The 18,766-nt window shown below is 42.2% G+C and overlaps 1 protein-coding gene across 5 annotated transcripts in view; it reads left to right on the top strand.

Moving 5' to 3' along the window:
* usp2a (ubiquitin specific peptidase 2a) overlaps positions 1 to 14,975 on the top strand; it is a 35,499-nt gene extending 20,524 nt beyond the window's left edge. For 3 of the 5 annotated variants that reach the window (XM_029518252.1, XM_029518251.1, XM_029518254.1), the window contains 11 exons: positions 8,674 to 8,724; positions 9,744 to 9,867; positions 10,123 to 10,234; positions 10,881 to 10,991; positions 11,542 to 11,606; positions 11,698 to 11,801; positions 12,034 to 12,114; positions 12,682 to 12,760; positions 13,024 to 13,128; positions 13,263 to 13,383; positions 13,710 to 14,975. In XM_029518252.1, coding sequence (XP_029374112.1) covers positions 8,674 to 8,724; positions 9,744 to 9,867; positions 10,123 to 10,234; positions 10,881 to 10,991; positions 11,542 to 11,606; positions 11,698 to 11,801; positions 12,034 to 12,114; positions 12,682 to 12,760; positions 13,024 to 13,128; positions 13,263 to 13,383; positions 13,710 to 13,794 — 1,038 coding nt within the window. In that variant the 3' untranslated portion in view covers positions 13,795 to 14,975. The remainder of the gene's footprint in view (positions 1 to 8,673; positions 8,725 to 9,743; positions 9,868 to 10,122; positions 10,235 to 10,880; positions 10,992 to 11,541; positions 11,607 to 11,697; positions 11,802 to 12,033; positions 12,115 to 12,681; positions 12,761 to 13,023; positions 13,129 to 13,262; positions 13,384 to 13,709) is intronic. The other 2 variants (XM_029518253.1, XM_029518256.1) reach the window with 1 other exon arrangement.
* Positions 14,976 to 18,766: the final 3,791 nt, after the last annotated feature.

Genomic DNA, 18,766 nt, shown 5'->3' with positions numbered 1-18,766 from the left:
ATTCAGAAACAGTTTAAAAATGGATCGAAAGGTGTGGGACAGTATTCAGCATCAGTGTTGGCCCAGGTGATAGTTGTCGGAATATGAAAATATTATTTCCTCCTTTTCGTCGTCCCTTATCATGTGACCAATTTAACTGGAACTGCTGTTTACATATTTACATTGACATTAGATGACTATCTAACTGTGATGACACCAAGATATAAAGTTTGGGATTTTCATTATCAGTCAAAATTGATTTTAACATTTCCAGTTCAAGGGTTTGTTGTCTTTTTTCTCTTTTGGGCCAGTATATCTATTTTTGAGGGGCTCAACCATTTGATTGAAATTGATATCTTCATAATAATATAAAAATCATACACATAATTTTATCTGATCTGTCTGATCAGTAGCCTAATAATTAAATGTTTCCTTGTCATGTACTGTCGGACTGATTCTCAGTGTTGTTTTTTGAGACGTTCATATTGGTAGGTACTTGAATTATGTTGTTCTAACCAGGTCCTTCTTCTCAGAACTGTGATGTTATCCTTATTGATTTTTCAGCCAAAGATAAATATGATCAGCCTGTGTTGTTTGGTGAGAATCTGATTCAATCCCATCAGTTTTCACCTCAGCAGGAAAAACTTGGTGGCAGATATATCAGGATATCATGTGGTATTTTTACAGTATAGGATTCAGAGGCGTAAGCACTGTGTGTAGTTATCGCAGCCCATGCTGTGATAATTCAGTGTAGAATGTACTGACACATACAGGCCTCGGGCCCCGGCCTCAGTATAATGTAACCAGAAGTCTGTTAGCTTGTAGTGGTACCTTTTGCACCACTGAGGATACTTTTTCTTTCTTGGCAGAGCAATAATTCCCAGTGGAGATGTGTGAAGGGTAAGAATAAGAATCCAGTACCTTACTTCATGGCCGCTCTAGCCCTTCTGTAAACAAAGCTGGATTTTAGCAAGAGACTCCTGACGTGTGAAGACCGTGTGAAAAGTGTGTTCTCACAGTCTGCGATCCAACGAGTTGCACCCGAGGCACAGGTTCATAGGATCATATGCTATATTTATTTAGAATTATCAGAAAGACCTCTATTCTTCTCAGTAGGAGGATCTCACCGCTTACTTCTTCTCATGAGGTGCAGCTTAATGGCACTGGCCCAAAGAGCTCTGAACCATTTCATCCCTCTTCGTATTATAGTTAAGAGGAATAAACAGACACACCCCCTTTCTAATGCATGTGAGTGAACGCGTCACTTTTTCTTTCAAAGGGGATAAACTTGGCAGAAGAAAAAGGGGAAAGTCAGATGGAGAGAAAGAGAGAGATTGTTTATGATGGTCTGCCAAACACAGACGGGTCAGAACAGACTGTTCTGCAGCTCGCGCTCTCTCTCTGCATGCCCAGCCAATCAGCAGTTGGCATTCTGCACTGCCAGGTGGACCCAGGCATCCTGCTGCTGGTGTGAAGTCTAGTTTACAGCCCCAGAGATGCAGGCCGGTCTCAGGGGGGAAGGCCAATTGTTCTGGCTTTGGCATTGGGCACTGTGTTATTACACCGCTGCCAATACTGCAATTAGACATTACTCATCCACATTGATTTTGATTTAGCATTCTGTGCTCCCGGTGCCACGCATGAACATTGTGTTCATCGAGGCTTGTTGTGTTAGCGTCAGCTGGTGGGGAAACTAAATGATGCTTTTAAATCTATTCAAGCAAACCCTGTAATTCTGGAAATTAATGATGCTATTGAAGTCACCTCATTTATATCAATGTGTATTACAGCGTAATTTACTTCCTCCAAAAGGATCACACGGTTGAATCAGAAAACCAAACTAATGCCATAAAATCCTCCTTTTTATTAAAAATGATGTATGTTTACCAATAAACTGGCAACTGGCTATCTGACATTTTGCCCAACTACCCTCTTTAATATCTCTGGGTATATTTGGGCATGGTGGGCAGTCTTGTTAATCAGCTTAATTCATTAACATGCTGCCTTTTTCTTCTTTTTTTAATAAATAATGTTTGCTTCACTTTGAATAAACAGAGTGAGACATTTTCAGATTACCAATAGAACCAATGATCAATCAGCCTTATCACTAATCAGCCAGTATGTTGATGTAAAAAATGACTATTTCTGTTTTTAACACAACTTTTATGAAGAGCTACTGGTGTAGTTTGGCCTACAGTACGCGCTGCTCTGGGCTCTTTGGGCCGTATCAGCTGTACTCTGAGTTTGTTATTTTCTCTACAATCTTTAGATTACGTGTGTGTGCAGTCGTGCAGGTAGTTTGAAGGTTCAGTCTACCCAAAACATCTTAAAATTCACAGTACGCTTAATTCCAGCACACAGCACAACTTATAAAAGAGCAGCCGGATTCAGGCTTGACTGGTTTTGACTTTAAGTAGGAATTCAGCATCGTTACAGAGTTACTTCATCCACAATGTCATCTGAAACGGCCTCAGTCAGTCCAGTGTCCTTTTTGTCTTTGTTGATCAATATCAGCTGATGCCTGATGGTAAATAAAAGCATGTCAGGCATGTGCTCCACTGGATTCCTTAGATAATGCTTGACGTAAACACAGATTGCATGTTAGTAAATTTAATCTCCCTGCTGTGGACCAAGGTTCATGGAGTGGTAAGATGAAGATATGTTTAAAGAAACCAATTTTTTATTCTGGTTTTCTGTAGTTTTTCTCTGTTTTCCCATTAAGCTGACCCAGAAATCAGAGCCAGAGTCGGGGATTATTTCTTCTCACCTCACTGTGACCCATTTCCTCCAGGCCAACAGTCCTACATCTTTGAGCACTGAGCACAGTGGATGGACACATTTTACTCCCACCAAGCTGGACACAAGCCAAAGAGACATTTCCGCTGTCTCTAATTCCCAGCTTTAGAAAAGCAGTTTTTACCTGGCCCTGCTGAGTGCTTTTTAACGTGACCTCCTCATCCAGGATGCTTTTTACTCTCAAAAGAGTAGAGTTTCAAAAGTCGCTTGAGAGTTGCCTGAGCTTCAGTTGACGTTAATGAATGGAGCATTTAAAAAAATGAACCCTCGGGCTGTCTCTTTTGTGTAGAGTACACATCTATCTGCTCACATGGACCAACTAGAAACAGTAGATTTATGTCCCCTCATGTGACTGTTAACTTAATTCATCCCACTCCTCGCTTCATTTCTGTCTTAGGTTAAAACACTACAGTCCTTTACCAGCATTCAGTGATTTAAAAAAAAAACACAAAACACTTTAATGTATTGCCAACAGCAAATAAAAGCAAGATAGACAGAGATTTAAGAATACGTAGTCATGCAGTTAATAATTAGACCATCTCCACTGTTTCCACGGTTAGAGCCTAAATCCTATAAGTTGGATGATTTTAGTTTTCTAATTTCATCCAACCACGACACACGTGAGGTATCAGGTGTAAGAGCGATCCTTCAGGTGCTGTCATGTAGACAGTGGGAATGCTGTACAGATGTTTGATAAGTGAGAAGAATCAGCATGCGATCCAGCAGTCATGGGGTTTAAGTATGCTGAACAGCTCAGAAGCATTGGTGATAGCATGTGAACAGTCATGTGTAGTTAAAATAACATTATGGTGTTATTTTACACTTAACACTGAGCCGATTTCATTTGAATGATCACAGGCTGCTGCTGTGTTACAGAATCAGTGTGTGAAAGAAGCTTTCAGACGTTCAGTTTGGTGTTTAAAGCACCTGAAAAATGTGTAATGAAGTGATTTCTTTTTGACTGAGTTCACAGCAGTTAAAATTTATGTTTGGGGGAAAGAATTGTCAATCAGCTTCAAAGGGGCTGTGTGGGTATTATTTGATTTTGAATTCAGATATAACAGTGAACGTGTGAAATACTGCTAATACAAAAACTGCTTACTTCAGTCGCATTCATTTGGAGCTTTTATTTGTCATCATCTAATAAATAAAAAAAAATAATATAATGTCTTTTAAATTAATTATCATTCAATCATCATTCAGTCAGTCAGCCTTTATATAGCACAAACAACCAGGTTTGGAAATATTGTTTCATATAATATATGTGTAATAATTTTATTGATTTATCAAGAGTTATGTCAGCTCCCTTGAATGAAACTCCTCCATCATTTTCACATTAGACTTGCAGCCTCCCACATAAAGTGTAAAAGTAAGTGACTTAAAATTTATGATAGCTGATAATAAGAAACAGATTGTGAAAATGGTTTAAATCATCATGCGGTCACAGATCACTTTAAACAGCTCACACGGAAGAGCAGAGGGAGCTTTCAGTCATGCTTCATGCTTCAGGCCATGATCATATCCCGAGCCAGGGAATTATGGTCCACACACACACACACACACACACACACACACACACACACACACACACACACACACACACACTCTCTCTCTCTCTCTCCACAGGATCCTGTTGGACACAAGACTTGGATTTTACACTGTGTGTCACATAGATTGAATAAGAGGGAAATTTGTACAGGCTGTAGATTTTTGTTTTAAGCAGTGAAGCAATGTGATTATATCTGACAGATTTGTAGAGTAACAGACCAGAGACATTTCTGTGGCGTGGTTTCTAAGAGCTGTGATGAAAGCTGCCTTATTCCTGTGAGGAGCTGCTAACTCTAAACTAAACATTTAGTGTCCCAGTGACATGCTGCCACTGACCAATATTGAAACACGAGATCAAACTTTTTTAACGCCAGATGATTTGCTTTGATGTTTTCAGCTCCAGTTTAAAAGTCACAGCCCGTTTCCAAATCATTCACAACTTACTCTGCTTACACAAACTAAGTCGCAAACACAATCCCTCCAAGCCCAGTCCCGTCACTGTGATGTCACCGTGCCCTCTGCCATTTCCACTCCGCAAAAAAAATATAGGAGTAGTGTTGCTACGGAGACAGAGATGGTGTTTCATCGTGACGTCTGAAAGGCTGACTTAGGATCAGCCAATTGCGAGTGGACAAGTAGCCTTTACTAAAAGCAAAGCTGCTATTTTCAGGCCGAGTCGTGGCATTACTCAGCAGAGTGCAGCAAAGTCGCACATATACAATCCATTGTGTGTTATGAAAGAACATTTTCAGCGACCACAGAAGATTTGTCCGACATCCCATCACAGTGGAGTCATCACTGTGTTTATATTACGTGACCACAGCCAATAAAGCTCCACTGGAGGGGAATTTACAGTAATCAGGATTTAGATAAGCTATGCATAATTAAACTGTAGATTATTTTTCTTGCAGTACTGAGTCCGTCTTTCTGATGAAGCAGAGACAGATGGCAGAGGTTTTTTTATATAATGGGGAAAAAGCCTTTCCTGTATCAGTGCTCATAACTAGATAATCCGCAGACTCACTTTACTGATGAACATACTTACAATCACACAAACCTCCTGAGGGCCAACAGCAGGAGGCCGGACTGTTCATTTTGATTTGTGCTGTCACGTCCAGCGTCCTTCATCTGAGCGTGCAGAGCGATTCAAACTTCTGTTAAGAGACGAAAAATTACACAACAGATAAAACGTTGAAGCTGCACTGATAAAATTTTTTATAAGCAAGTGATCAAATGTGCAATTAACTAATGACTAACGTCATCCAACTCTGCGCTCCACCCCAGTCCTAAAGCGCCTTTGTGGGCCGTGACTTCAGTTTTTGCTTGAGCAGTGTGACGTGCAGATAAAGAAAAATCATATAGTGGCCACTTAGACAAACCTGACAAAATCCTTTTTTTTTTTGGGGGGTCTTATAAAAAAAAAAAAAACTTTTTCTGTTACCAGTAGAAACTCGCTGTAAAGCAGCCATTGGTTTGTGAACTTCTGTTTTGAGGCATCCAGTTTCTAACTACAAGAAACTCAGACTGAGCCCATAAACGCATTAAGTAAGTGAGAAATCGGGCCATTTTCTGACAGTCTTCAAGACAATCTGACTTTAATTTGATGCTGATTAGATGAAATGAAGGTTTAAGGCTCTTTACAGACCAACTGTGTCCACTGTTACTGGCAGGCTATAGTTGCAATTGGCCAAATGTGAAGTGTGGCAGCTCATTACAGAGTTCATTACTTTGAGTTTTTGACTGTTTGTTGTTGTTGTTATTGATGTTAAACAAGCAGTTTAAAAAAAATCAGCTGCTGACATTTCACAGTTCCACTGATTAATAACACTCATTTAATAATGAACAGGTCATTTTTTCCGGCGTAGACTCGTGTCAGCGTGACTCCAACTGATTCCAAGAAAACACTGCTGAGATAGAAAGATGGAGTAACACAACAAACACACTGAGGTGAACACACTGAATATGGACCAGGAAGAAACAGAACAAATCGACTTATTTAGGAAAAGGGACAGAATTTAATATACCATTTCATTCAATATAAAATATATCTAATAATTTCATGTTATTTGGTCTTGTTGCAATACTTCACGAATTTATTTTATCTGTCAAACTCCCCCATCGAAGTTTGACCTCCCCCAACACATGTTTGGCCCCGCCCCCCTTGGTTACTGTTGCTATGCCAGGCTGTTCTCTGTTGTCTGAGGTTCGGTAGGAAAATGTCTGGTCAGCATCAGTCCAGTGATCAGAGAGGAAAAGAGAATAAGAAAATAAAGGGTTAAGAAATGTTCGGAACAAATGTTTAAAAAAGGTGGTGACGGTGAAGCTGGGACGAGAAACGTAGAGCAAGGTAAGAAACAGAGCAGTTAGCTTGTAACGTAAGCTAACTGTCCAGCTCTCATGCTAACGTCCATTAGCCTGGTGGCTCCAGCTGAGGCAGGTAACAGAGAGGGGGATTTGTTTAAGTTGTTGGCCTTATTTCTGCACAAACATATTGACCGGAAATGTAGAAGAAGTACTTCACCGCTTCAGACACAACAACACACACAAGGACCGGGACATTACTCGTTGTTAATGTTGTAATGTTTGTGTGTGTGTGCAGACAGACAGACCTGTGTTCAGCTGTGACTGATGAGGAGTTGGACCGTGTTGTAGTGATGTTCACAGAAGACATCCAAACTGTGGCTACAAGCCAATGTGTGTTCAGGTAATAATACGGCCTCGATGTATGACGCAGAAGGAGCCGATCGTTGTGGAGGAATAATCCAGGTAGGATGAGGATTATACATCGTGGCCGTATTCTTACCTGGAACACACACAGAGGTGTGTTACAAAAACAGTTACAGTGAAAAATCAATAGAAATGTAGTGGAGTAAAAAGTACAGTATTTGTCCTTCAAATGAAGTGAAGTGAAAGTAAAAGTATCCCCCCAAAAACTGTACTGAAGTACAGTACTCAGTAAATTTACTGTCTGTCAGGTTGTGTCAATGCTGCACTGTTTCATCTGACTTTGTGAATGTGAAGGTACACAAAGATTGCTAAAAGCGGTTGCCCCCTTGCCACTGGACCATTAAATGGTCGTGGTGTTTGTGTGGTCTCGCCTTGGTCTGACATGGAGGACAGTTAGTCAGTGTGCTCCAGCTTCTCCACAGCTGAGGCCAACAGAGCAGGGCGAGATTTCAGGTGACGAGTGTGAAGCTGTGTGCCAAGAAAATACATGCCTGAGGTTCCAGTTTGTCTGCCACTAGTTCACATCTTTTATTGAATTTTTTGTTATCTTGTATTTGTTGTTTCTCGTGGATGACATCCTTTTAGGTTGAAGCTGATTCAGTGCCTCTAGTTGATGAACTGATATGAAAATGAATTATATTTGGCAAAGCTTGTGTTTTCTGTTGCCTCTGCTTCTTAGTTGAGGGCACAAGTGCATTCCTTCTCCACCCCCGTCTCTTTTATTTCTTCTTCCTCTAGCTATTAAATTGCATAACTGTTCAACTTATGTAATGAAAGTTAACCACGGCAAGTGATGGCATAAGTTCTGCGAAGCATTTTGTACCATTTTAAGATTTGGAAAACGCGATAATATTCTTCACCATCTGTTGTGTTTTTCACCGAGCTAAAACGTTTGTGTGTTTCTCACACTGAGAGACTGAGGCAGCGTGCCACTGAGGGAAACAACAACATATATAATCCTGAAGGTACAGCGATTCCACAGTATCTGCTGTTGTTGATCAGATCGCTGCCATCTGGGACTTTTTACCAGAAGAGGAACTGACAGTGAGATGAGAAAAACAAGTTCCTCCTGACAGATAATGCTCACCAGGAAAAACTTCCTGTCTGTCAGTTTGTTTGATTCCTGCACTAACGCCACACAACACATTCAGCTCTGCCAAATTCCCCGAGTAAAAACATCATTAAGATAGGACAGTTGGTGGGGATGTCCATGACAGCGATCAGTGTGTATCAGTGGAAAGTCTTTTTACGCAGCCAACACAGTGATAAATAATAAAACGCACACCAACATTGGCCACAGTGTTGGCTGAAGGCTGTCAGTGAGCCCCTCTCTGCAGGCCCATCTGTGAGAAGAAACTTTCATATCAAACATGAAATGAAAAGTCTGTAACTGCTACAGATATATGTTTAATGATGAGTAGATACTCCACAGGGAGACTGTGGGAAACCTTCTTTTATGGCTGAGAGAATAAAAACAGACTTTTAATATTGACTATTTTCACTGTAATTTATGTTCAGGACAGCTCAGGTTCATTTATTTGTGGGTGAAGCAAATGAATAGATGTCATGTTGGGAAATCATTAGTTGAGTTTGTCTAAATGTTTTGTCCTTTTTGTCTTTCAGAATTCAAAGAGTGCCCAAGGCCTGGTGGGACTGAAGAACCTGGGAAACACTGTAAGTCCAGCAGGCTTTTTTCACAGTAACATCTTACACTTCAAACTAACTTCCCTAAACCCCGTTTGTCAGTACGTGATGGGTTACACATCACAGACCGGTGGTCCAGGCTGCAGAGTGTCTGCAGGCTCCAGGCTGACACTGTGTGTGCAATGTAATCTAATCAGAGCTCTGAACTATGGACGAGCGAGGACTGGTCTGATTTTAATAAACTGCACGTGTCTGCTGTGGACACGTGATGGGTCAGTGTACACACAGACAGTGTAGTCCTCAGCAATATGTGTGTCTGTGTGCAATAGAAATGAATACAGTAAAGCGTATTTCAGATTTACCAAACATATTTTTAATGGAATAAATGCATCAATCACAAAGATGTGGCTGCATTGGCAGCCATAATCTGTAGAATGGTTCCTGTTTTGTAGATTTAGAGGAAAAGCTGATCAAAGTTTATAAAACCAACAAACAGGAAACCACCCAAAGTGTAAAAAGGGAAGTATTGTTAAAAAAGGAATTTTTTTTTTTTTTTTTTTTTTTTTTTGGGGTAGACAGCTTAAGGGCACGACTAATTCTCCAAATGTCACTAATTTGTTGTCGTCACTGAGGTTGCCGGACAACTAGCAGAAATTACTGGATGTCAAGAGCCCTTGATAAGAATTAGTCCAGAAAATAATCCTCTGTAAACCCCCAACTTGTCATTTTTACTCTTTCATTTGTGCAGAGTAAAGAAACAACATCAGTGTTTGTTAGTGAGTCAGACTAGCTGTCTCTTGATTACAGTCTTTATGCTAAGCTAAGCTAACCAGCTGCTCCAGGGAGCTCCATTTTTAGATTGTGTGGGGGTTTTTTTCCCAGTCATCTCATCTAACTCTTGGAAGAAACAAACCAAAAGTATCCTCTGTAATGTTGAAGTATTCCTCATAACTTTGAGAATGGATACAAAACAACAGACTGAAATTAGTTGTTCCTTTCTTCTCCTGTAAATCAATAACTGTTTGTGTTTGTGTTGTTTTTCCTTGCAGTGTTTCATGAACAGTATCCTGCAGTCTCTCAGCAACACACACAGCTTGCGAGACTACTGCCTGCACAACTCGCACCGCAGAGACCTTAACAACAACAGCCGAACCAACACAGCCCTCATGGAAGGTGAGAGGCCGGTCAGGAAGGCCCCCTCGAGTCCGGACAGTCAGCCAGCCTCTTTATCGCCAGACTCCATTTACACGTGTTAGGAAAACAGGCCCACTGGTTCTGATTATTTACTCTTTTTATTTTTTGTTTGTTTGTTTGAGTCTACGTGAGAAATGAAAGTGAAGGTTCACCAGAAACCCTCATCACTTAGTTACAGTTAGAGAATCAGCTGGGTGCATCTGCTGTGAGTAACTGGAGTGTTTGTGTTGATAGAATTTGCCAAGCTGATACAGACCATGTGGACGTCGTCCAGCAGTGAGGCAGTCAGCCCATCCGAATTCAAAACTCAGATCCAGAGATACGCTCCCAGATTCGTGGGATACAAGTAAGTTTTACTACTACGTTTTACACACACACACTCATTAGATATAGGAACACAGGAGTATTTAATGTCTTCACATCTGTGCCATTAAATCTGCTTTAAGTCTAGAATGGCTGTAAACACAATGAAATCACTTAACCTGACATTTGAATCATTTTTTCTTTTGTGAGAAACAATAAAATAAAAAATAATAAATATAGTGACTGCTAGCTGGGTCTGTCCTCATATAATATTTTTTGTATTTCTACAAGAACTTATCCTTTTAAAATGAAGTCTGTGCTTTTGGCCGAGAGTCAAACTGAACGACTTTGTCTGTTTCTGCTCGAAGGTTTCTGCCTCTTTTTCCTCTCCACTGCTGCCAAGAGCTTGTTCTTGGTGGAAATTCTTGAGTTTTACTGAATAATATAATAAAGAAGTTCAGACCTGCTCTATCTGGAAAATGTCTTTAGATAACTTCTGCTGTGAACTGCTGCCATACAAATAAAAACTGACTTGACTATGGACATCAGTCAGTCCAGCAGCCTTGAAGCAGAGAGAGTGAGATGACTGAGATTTAGATTATTAGTTGTCAGACCTTTGCCCAAAGAAGAGGCAAAGTCAGACTAAGTTGGTTTCTGATGTTCTGACTGTGTGTCCGTCTGTCCTGCAGTCAACAGGACGCTCAGGAGTTCCTGCGTTTCCTCCTGGACGGACTGCACAACGAGGTCAACAGGGTCACTGTCAGGCCAAGAGGCACCGTGGAGGACTTTGATCACCTGCCGTAAGTAATCTGTTTGTTTGTCTGTCTGTGTGTGTTTGACCTAAACAGACAGATAGCAGATGTGTTGGTTTGTGCTGACCCAGAACTATTGGTGGGTTTTACAAATGAACTGAGCTGCAGTGGTACTGAGCAGGTAAACATTATTGAGGTTGATCATTGAGCTTTAATTTGAGGCTGTGTGCAACAGTTTCACCTCCTGTATCAAGTTGTCGCTCCTCCGGGGCCCAGATCAGCTCGATGCTCCAATTCTCCTCAGACATAATTATCAGTTATCTAACAGCAGCTTGTTAAAGGCTCAGAGTTAATCTCTGCAAATTTCATCATAAACCCTCAAAACAGATCCACTCTGCCTGAACTAGAAACTAAAAGTAAGGCAGAAAGCTTGAAAAACATTTTGTTTTTTAAAAGTGCCCACTAATCTCACACTTTGGCTCCTCGATGTTTAGAACAAAGTAGGTCAAGTCCATAATCCTTGACACGGCCTGTCCCCGTTAGTCTTTCCTGTCGTCCTCTGGACCAACTAAACATTCGAGTTTTTGTCTCTGCTCAGGGATGAGGAGAAAGGGAAGAAGATGTGGAGTAAATACCTGGAGAGAGAAGACAGTAAGATAGTTGGTGAGTAGAAAACAGTTCCCCTTCCTGATGGAAACCAGGTCCAGAACAAGTCTTTGTGGACTCTGTGTGACGTGGTTTTCCGTCCCTGCAGACCTGTTCGTGGGCCAGCTGAAGAGTTCTCTGACCTGCAGCCACTGTGGTTTCTGCTCCACAGTCTTCGACCCCTTCTGGGATCTGTCTCTACCCATCGCCAAGGTGAGGAAACACACACACACACACATTGTTGTAAGCAGACCTTTATATAACACGTTTAACAGTCAGTGGTATGTTTGTTTCTATTGGTGATTCAGTTTTTCACTGTTCAGCTCTTAACACGAGCTTCTGTCTTCCCTCCCACTCTCTGTTTGTGCTTTGCTTTGTGGACGTGTGTGTCTTGTGTGGTGCATTGTGTGCATGCTAATGTCAATGCATCTATGTTTGTATTCAGAAGGGCCACGGTGAGGTGAGCTTGATGGACTGTGTGCGACTCTTCACCAAAGAGGACGTCCTGGATGGGGACGAGAAGCCGGTAGGTGTCCAGTACGAGACTCAGGAGGACGAAGGCAGTTTTTCCATTCCTGTGTTAATATTTGGATTGGAAAACATGAAGAGACGGTCAGATCAAAAACGACAGAGGAATCGAACCAGGGCTCAGGCTCAGCTCAATTTCTCTTATATCATATTCACTCAGTTCGTAATTTTAACTTTGTGAAAGATGGAAAATGTAAATCAGAAGAAAATGTCCTTGTTTTCAAATAAATGGAACTTTATGTCATTTTTTAATTAAGTTTAAAAAAAAAAAAAAAAAAAAATCACAAGTTGCAGACAAAGGTTCACACACCATGTTACATCACTCCCCCTAGTGCTCAGACAAACTGCCAACAGAAGAAACAGACAGCAGCACATCTGAAATGTTCAGTATCGTGACTGACTCCAGCAGTGTGTCTGTGTTGGGTCCATTCCTTTTCCCTTCTTTGGGCCGGTCATCATGAATGTCTAACGGCCGTGATGTCTTCCAGCCTTCTGCCTTCCTGAGTGGAAATATCAAGTACATGTCGATCACCATCTCCTGGGATAACTGTTGTCTCATCCACAGACCTGCTACAGATGTAAAGCTCGGAGAAGATGCACAAAGAAGTTCACAATCCAGAAGTTCCCCAAGATCTTAGTGCTGCGTATCCTTTTTGTCTGGACGTCCGTGTGTGTGATTCATTCGCTGGCATTTTAAGATCTCTATCACAAACAGTCAGCTCACAAAACCACCGGAAGAAACTGACTCTCCTGAGTGATTCATTAAACCAGCACATCCACAAACAGCCAGATGTTTATCTGAGCTTCTAATCGGCTCTAAATGCTTCTGTCGAATCAGTAGTTGACATATTTATATTAGCTGATGTGTCGGTGATGACGGTGTTGGTCCTTGACTTCTCCTCTTCAGACCTGAAACGCTTCTCTGAGGCACGAAGAACCAGCAAGCTGTCCACTTTTGTTAACTTCCCCATGAAGGATCTCGATCTGCGGGAGTTTGCCTCTGAAAACAGCAGTGAGTAGATTCAAAGGGACAGCTCTTTTATATTTATTCAAAGCTGTTCTCTCCACCTCAACAAAAACTGTTGATGTGAAGCTGCTTCAGTTTCATCAGATGTGTCCTACCTGTTTCTTTTTGCTCTGTTGCAGTAAATGCAGTGTACAACCTGTACGCAGTGTCCAACCACTCAGGCACCACGATGGGCGGTCACTACACAGCTTACTGTCGCAACCCCAGCTCGGGAGAATGGTACACCTTCAACGACTCCAGGTGAGCGTGAGCGGCCAGAGAGACGTAGTGTTCAGTTATAAATTGAGTGTGTATGATTCTGCCCATAAATAAATGAGCGTATTTATTACATCATGATGAAAATATCACATAAAACTGACAGTTGATTTAAAGTGATCTCACAGTCGTGTTGATCAATGAGATGAGCTGGATCCAGGCCGATTTAGAGGAGAATAGAAACGATGGATATTAGCATGAAGTCTCGTTCTGTGTAGATTCTCAGTGATCCAGTTTGTGTAGAAAAGTTGACGTTCCATCTTCCTCGCTCCGGCCTGTCCCACCTCACCATGTGACCTGTCTCTGTCCAGAGTTACGCCAATGTCCTCCAGCCAAGTGCGCAGCAGCGACGCCTACGTCTTGTTCTACGAGCTGGCTTCCTCCTCGCGGATGTGAAGCCTCCTGGAGGACGGCAGCACCACTCTGACTGACGGACAGAGCGTTGGTGGAGCCAGGCCTGTTTTTGGACAAATATCTGGAAACACACACACATACGACGACGCACATCTCCACAGACGGAGCTGCAGAGACGAAGACTCTGGACTCTCCTGGACTCTGATCCTCCAGCGTCTTCACTCTCATGTCTGGGTGGATGTGTGTGTTTCCTGTATGTGGGTTTGTGTGTCTCAGTGTGCGAGGCTGACGCAGGGCAGTAATCCCGTCTGACCAAGCAGCCGGTGAATCCGTCTCCGTCTCAGAAGTCCCTCTCTATGCACTGCAGCCCGACTCTCCTGACTGCTCCTTCGCTTCGTCTCTTCACGGCTCCACCTTCTCGTTTGCCTCAAACCATTAAAACTGACTTATTGATTTTATGTTTTGTTTTGTTGTTTGTTTTTGTTTTGTTTTTTTCTTTTTGGGGGGGCGGTGTTGGGTGATATCCCCATCACACTGACTGACAGGACCGGTCTGCTGACGAGGAGCAGTCCCCCTCCACCCCGTCCACTGTTCCACCGCGACACTCCCTCGTCTCTGTTAGCTTCTCCTTCACCTCTCTTCCTTTCTCCTCATGGCTGGGGAGCCCAGTGGCACTGTGAGCGTTACACGTTTCAAAGGAAAACCCTCAAACGTTTGTGTTATATTTAATTTGCCCCCCCACGTGTGGCTGCTACTGATGTTTTAAAAGTGCTGTGAACGGATGAATGGACAGTCCAGCGCTGATCCGATGAAGATGAATTAAACAGACGGGAATAACGGTAACAATCCTCATTGTCAGCATGAGGTCTTTTCTTCCTCTCTTGTTTCATGCCATTGAACAACACGGAAAGAATGTTTTAAAGAAGAAAAAATACTATATCTGTATATTTTTATATTCTGATGCAATATAGAGAATGTACTATTCAATGGTGCTGAAAATGACCCATAACTGTTTTCAGTTGGTTTATTTACCAGGTTTCAAGAGAGAAAAAAAAGTTATTATTTATGCTTACAGGTGATAATGTGATGAGTCACACTTTTTAACAGTGGCAGTAAACACGAGTATATGAATATATATATATATACTTATTTATATATATATATTTATACACACTTACATATATATATATATATATGAATAAAAGTCAACAAAACAGCAGTTTTACTTGGAGTCTTTGTCTTTTGTGGTATCTGCAGTATCTTTAACTATAAAAAATCTTTTATTGACTTTGATTTCACATAATAAAATTGAAACATCAGCTTCTTTCTGTCTGTGTGGTATAAAACTTTGAAGGATTTCAGTTCTCTGAAATCAGTTTTTTGTGGGTGTGATGTTTATGGAGCACCGTTTCGTTTGGATTGCTCAGGAATCATCATGGAGGCGTCCACAGCTCGACAACACAGGTGAACCTGATCCAGCAGGCCGGTCCCATAATGCTGAAAACATTAAAATCCTCAAATGAACTCAAACACCTGACTGCCTCAAAGCTGCTCACTCATTTTGGGGAGTGATGTTTTGCTTTAGGTTTTACTTTTTCATATTCAATTTTACTTTGACAGAACTTCCTGGAGAGAATTTTTGCTTTATCTGCGTTATAACTTCGAATCAAAGGAAATGTTGTGAAGTCAAAAGTGTAACAGAGAAAAGTTAAACATCTACATGAACAAAAGAATTTATGAACAAGTGTCAACCAGAAGAAGGCAAACATGGAGGAAAAGATGGAGCTGACCTGCTCTGTTCTCCATCCTGATTGGGTGGTAAGTCTATCAGGAACACAGTAGCCCCGCCCCCCCAACCCCTCCCCTCCGTCCTGCTCTGTTTCCCTCATTTAAAAAATCAACATCAGGTTGTGTTGACGGCTGTAAACTGGAGGTGAGACCATAAACTGCTTTATTTGTCTGTTTGGTGACATCATCTGAATTCTCTGGAAACTTGGTCCAAAGTCAGATCTGTGGACTTTGATACAAACCCTCAGTGAGGTGCTTTGTTTATTTACCCTCCTGAGCAGGAAGCACATCCAGACCTGAACTCTCAGAGGAAGAGAAGCTGGTCTGTCCCGAGTCTCCATGGCAGCCGTTCACCGTACGTTATTCCAGAGCCCTTTGACCTGCTGTTTTTGAGATGGTTTTAACGGGTTTTCTCCTGGTCCAGAGTCCAGACCGGATCAGGTCCAGTTCCTGTTGCTGGGGGAGAAAGAAAGTGGGAAGAGCTCGGCAGGAAACATCATCCTGGGCAGACGAGCCTTCAAAAGGAGAACAACTCACAGCTCCAAAGAGATGGCGGCCATCTTTGGACACCAGGTGGATGACCTGCTTCTCAATATTAAAATGAAATATTTAATAAAGTATGATTCACATTCAGTAGCTCCACCCCTCAGGTGACGGTGGTGGACACCCCCGGCTGGTCCTCCCAGTCCCCCGCCCCTGATGGACTGTCCCTGGAGATCCGTCGGGCTCTGGCTCTCTGCCACCCGGAGCCGGACGCCATCCTGCTGGTTCTGCCCATCAGCTCCCCCTTCAGCCAGCAGGCCTGGGCGGCCATGGAGGCCCAGCTCCGACAGCTCCAAACCCCCATCTGGCAGCGAGCCATGGTCCTCTTCACACATGGAGATGAGTTAGGTAGAAAGCAGATATATTTCAGATACATTTCTGAACTTTTATTTTAAGTTATTCCTATTTGAGCGGTTCAGGTGTTTGGAGCTTCATTTGGAAGTGTTAAGTAAGAAATGAGGAGTGACGGTCGGGCTGATGCTCTGAGTCAAAATCATCATGTGGCACTTTTTATTTCCTACTTTATTTTAGAATTACAGTTTATCAGTAGAAATACAGACGGTTCTTTATTTTTTAATTTATGGCACAAACTGGAATTTCAATCTACATCCTGCATTTAACTCAAATTTAAGAATGCTTATTACAACTGATAATAATAATAATAGTGCTGATTGAAACTGTGCTGACGTGGTAAAGATAAAAAACTCAGTCAGTGAGTTCACAGCAAATTACTGTGTTTAATCAAATTCTCTGCATTAATCAGGTTTTCCAGCATGTTCCATAAATATTCATGGTGTCATCAGCAGAAGTAACTTAATTTTGAAAATGATGAGTCTGTCTCTGCAGGAGGTGTCTCCCTCCAGGACCACCTGAGGCGTCAGGGTCCGACGCTCCACTGGCTGCTGGAGCGATGTGGGAACAGATTCCAGGTTCTGTCCAACTTGTCCGAGGACTCAGAGGTTCAGGTTGGAGGTCTGTTAGAGAAGGTCCGGAAGATGATGGAGGCCAACAGGCGTCCCAGAGAAGGCCAGAGCAGGATGTACATCCAGCTGAGACAGGAAGTGAGAATGAAGGCGCGTCGGAGGAGGGAGGAGAGAGAAATGATGGAAATGGGAAACCTTCATGATGGGGGACCAAGACCAAGGCAGCAGATTTCTGCGAGATGGCACAGAGTGTCCAGAGGTGGGAACTTTATTACAACAGCTGCAATAAGTTGGGTGATGTGTGAAAAAGCACTGAGCTGTGTATCACTGCAGGACTCCCAGCCGCTTTGAAACCCCCCCTCGGACTCATCCTGCTGGGACGAAAGAGGTCAGGAAAGAGCTCGGCAGGAAACTTGATCCTGGGCAGAGAAGAGTTTCACACTGACGTGACGACCACCAGGAGCTCTGCGGGCCGCGGGGAGGTGTCTGGGTGGGCCGTCACCGTGGTGGACACCCCCGGGTGGAGTCTGTTCGGCCTGGCCAATGCTGCTCGGGTCAGGACGGAGATCAGTCAGAGCCGGTCCCTCTGTCCTGGGGGGGGCAGGGTGGGCTTCCTGCTGGCTGTCCCCGTGGACTCCTTCAGGGAGAAGGACCGGCGAGCCGTGGAGACCTTCCTCGGCGTCCTGGGCAGCAGCGTCTGGACAAACACTGTGGTCCTGTTCACCTTTGGGGGGCAGCTGAAGGGGAAGACACTGGAGGACCACGTGGACAGGAGCGGGACGCCTCTGCAGTGGGTGCTGCACAGGTGTGGTCATCGGCATCACGTCTTTCACACAGGAGACCAAACTGAAGTAACTCGGCTCCTGGAGATGGTGGAGCGACTCCCGTAGCTGAAGATTCTATAAAAGTCAAGAGGAGTCTTTCTGTTTTCAGCTTCTTTTTGTTTTTATTCTTTCCGAAACAGGCGTGACTTTGACAGACAGGTTCTGAAGAAAGATGAGTATGGTATCCACACAATTTATTTAACCGTGATCATCACAACATTTGATGATGCAAATATACAAAAAATTTCAACAACAAATGATCTAAACAAAGACTCAGTGAGTAACTGTGAATACTGACATTTATATTTATCCAAACTTACAAGAAAAATATGTGTATGTGCACCTATCTATCAATCTAATAAAAATACAGAGAAAACTATCTATATATTTATGTCTTTCTCTCTGTCTGCATATTTATGGAAACATAAATAACAACAAACCTCAAAGAAAGGAATAACTATAACTAAATCTATACATTTATTAAAAAAAAAAAAATCACTCAATCTATATAAAAATCTCTCTTTATATAAAAACACATAAAGAAATACAAAATAAAATATAATATAATATAATCTGATAATATTAATGGAAACTTCATAAAGTACCTAATAAAACAGCAAATATAAATTTTTATATTTTTAATTTTTAGTAAATTTTAATTGAATTTTTATCATTTTTATATTTATATAAAGTAAACTCTCAAAAATACAATTTGTTTTCATCCTTTTTTACTTCTCCTGTCTTTTCTTGACGCACGACATATGGGAGGATTTCTTGGTGAACTTTTCCAGGCTGAGTTCGGATTCTGCCCATTTTTTCTGGTGGATAAAAGAAAATATAATAAATGTCAGCGTGTTCAGCACCGGTCGTCATCAGTCAGGATCGATCTGATTGGTCGGTGCGGACCAATCAGAGGCCGGACTGGCGGAGTCCCGG

This window comes from Echeneis naucrates, chromosome 13 (assembly GCF_900963305.1).
Source record: "Echeneis naucrates chromosome 13, fEcheNa1.1, whole genome shotgun sequence".
Taxonomy (NCBI): domain Eukaryota; kingdom Metazoa; phylum Chordata; class Actinopteri; order Carangiformes; family Echeneidae; genus Echeneis; species Echeneis naucrates.
The sequence above is the reverse complement of the archived record's forward strand: the minus strand, read 5'-3'. Positions and strand labels throughout refer to the sequence as shown.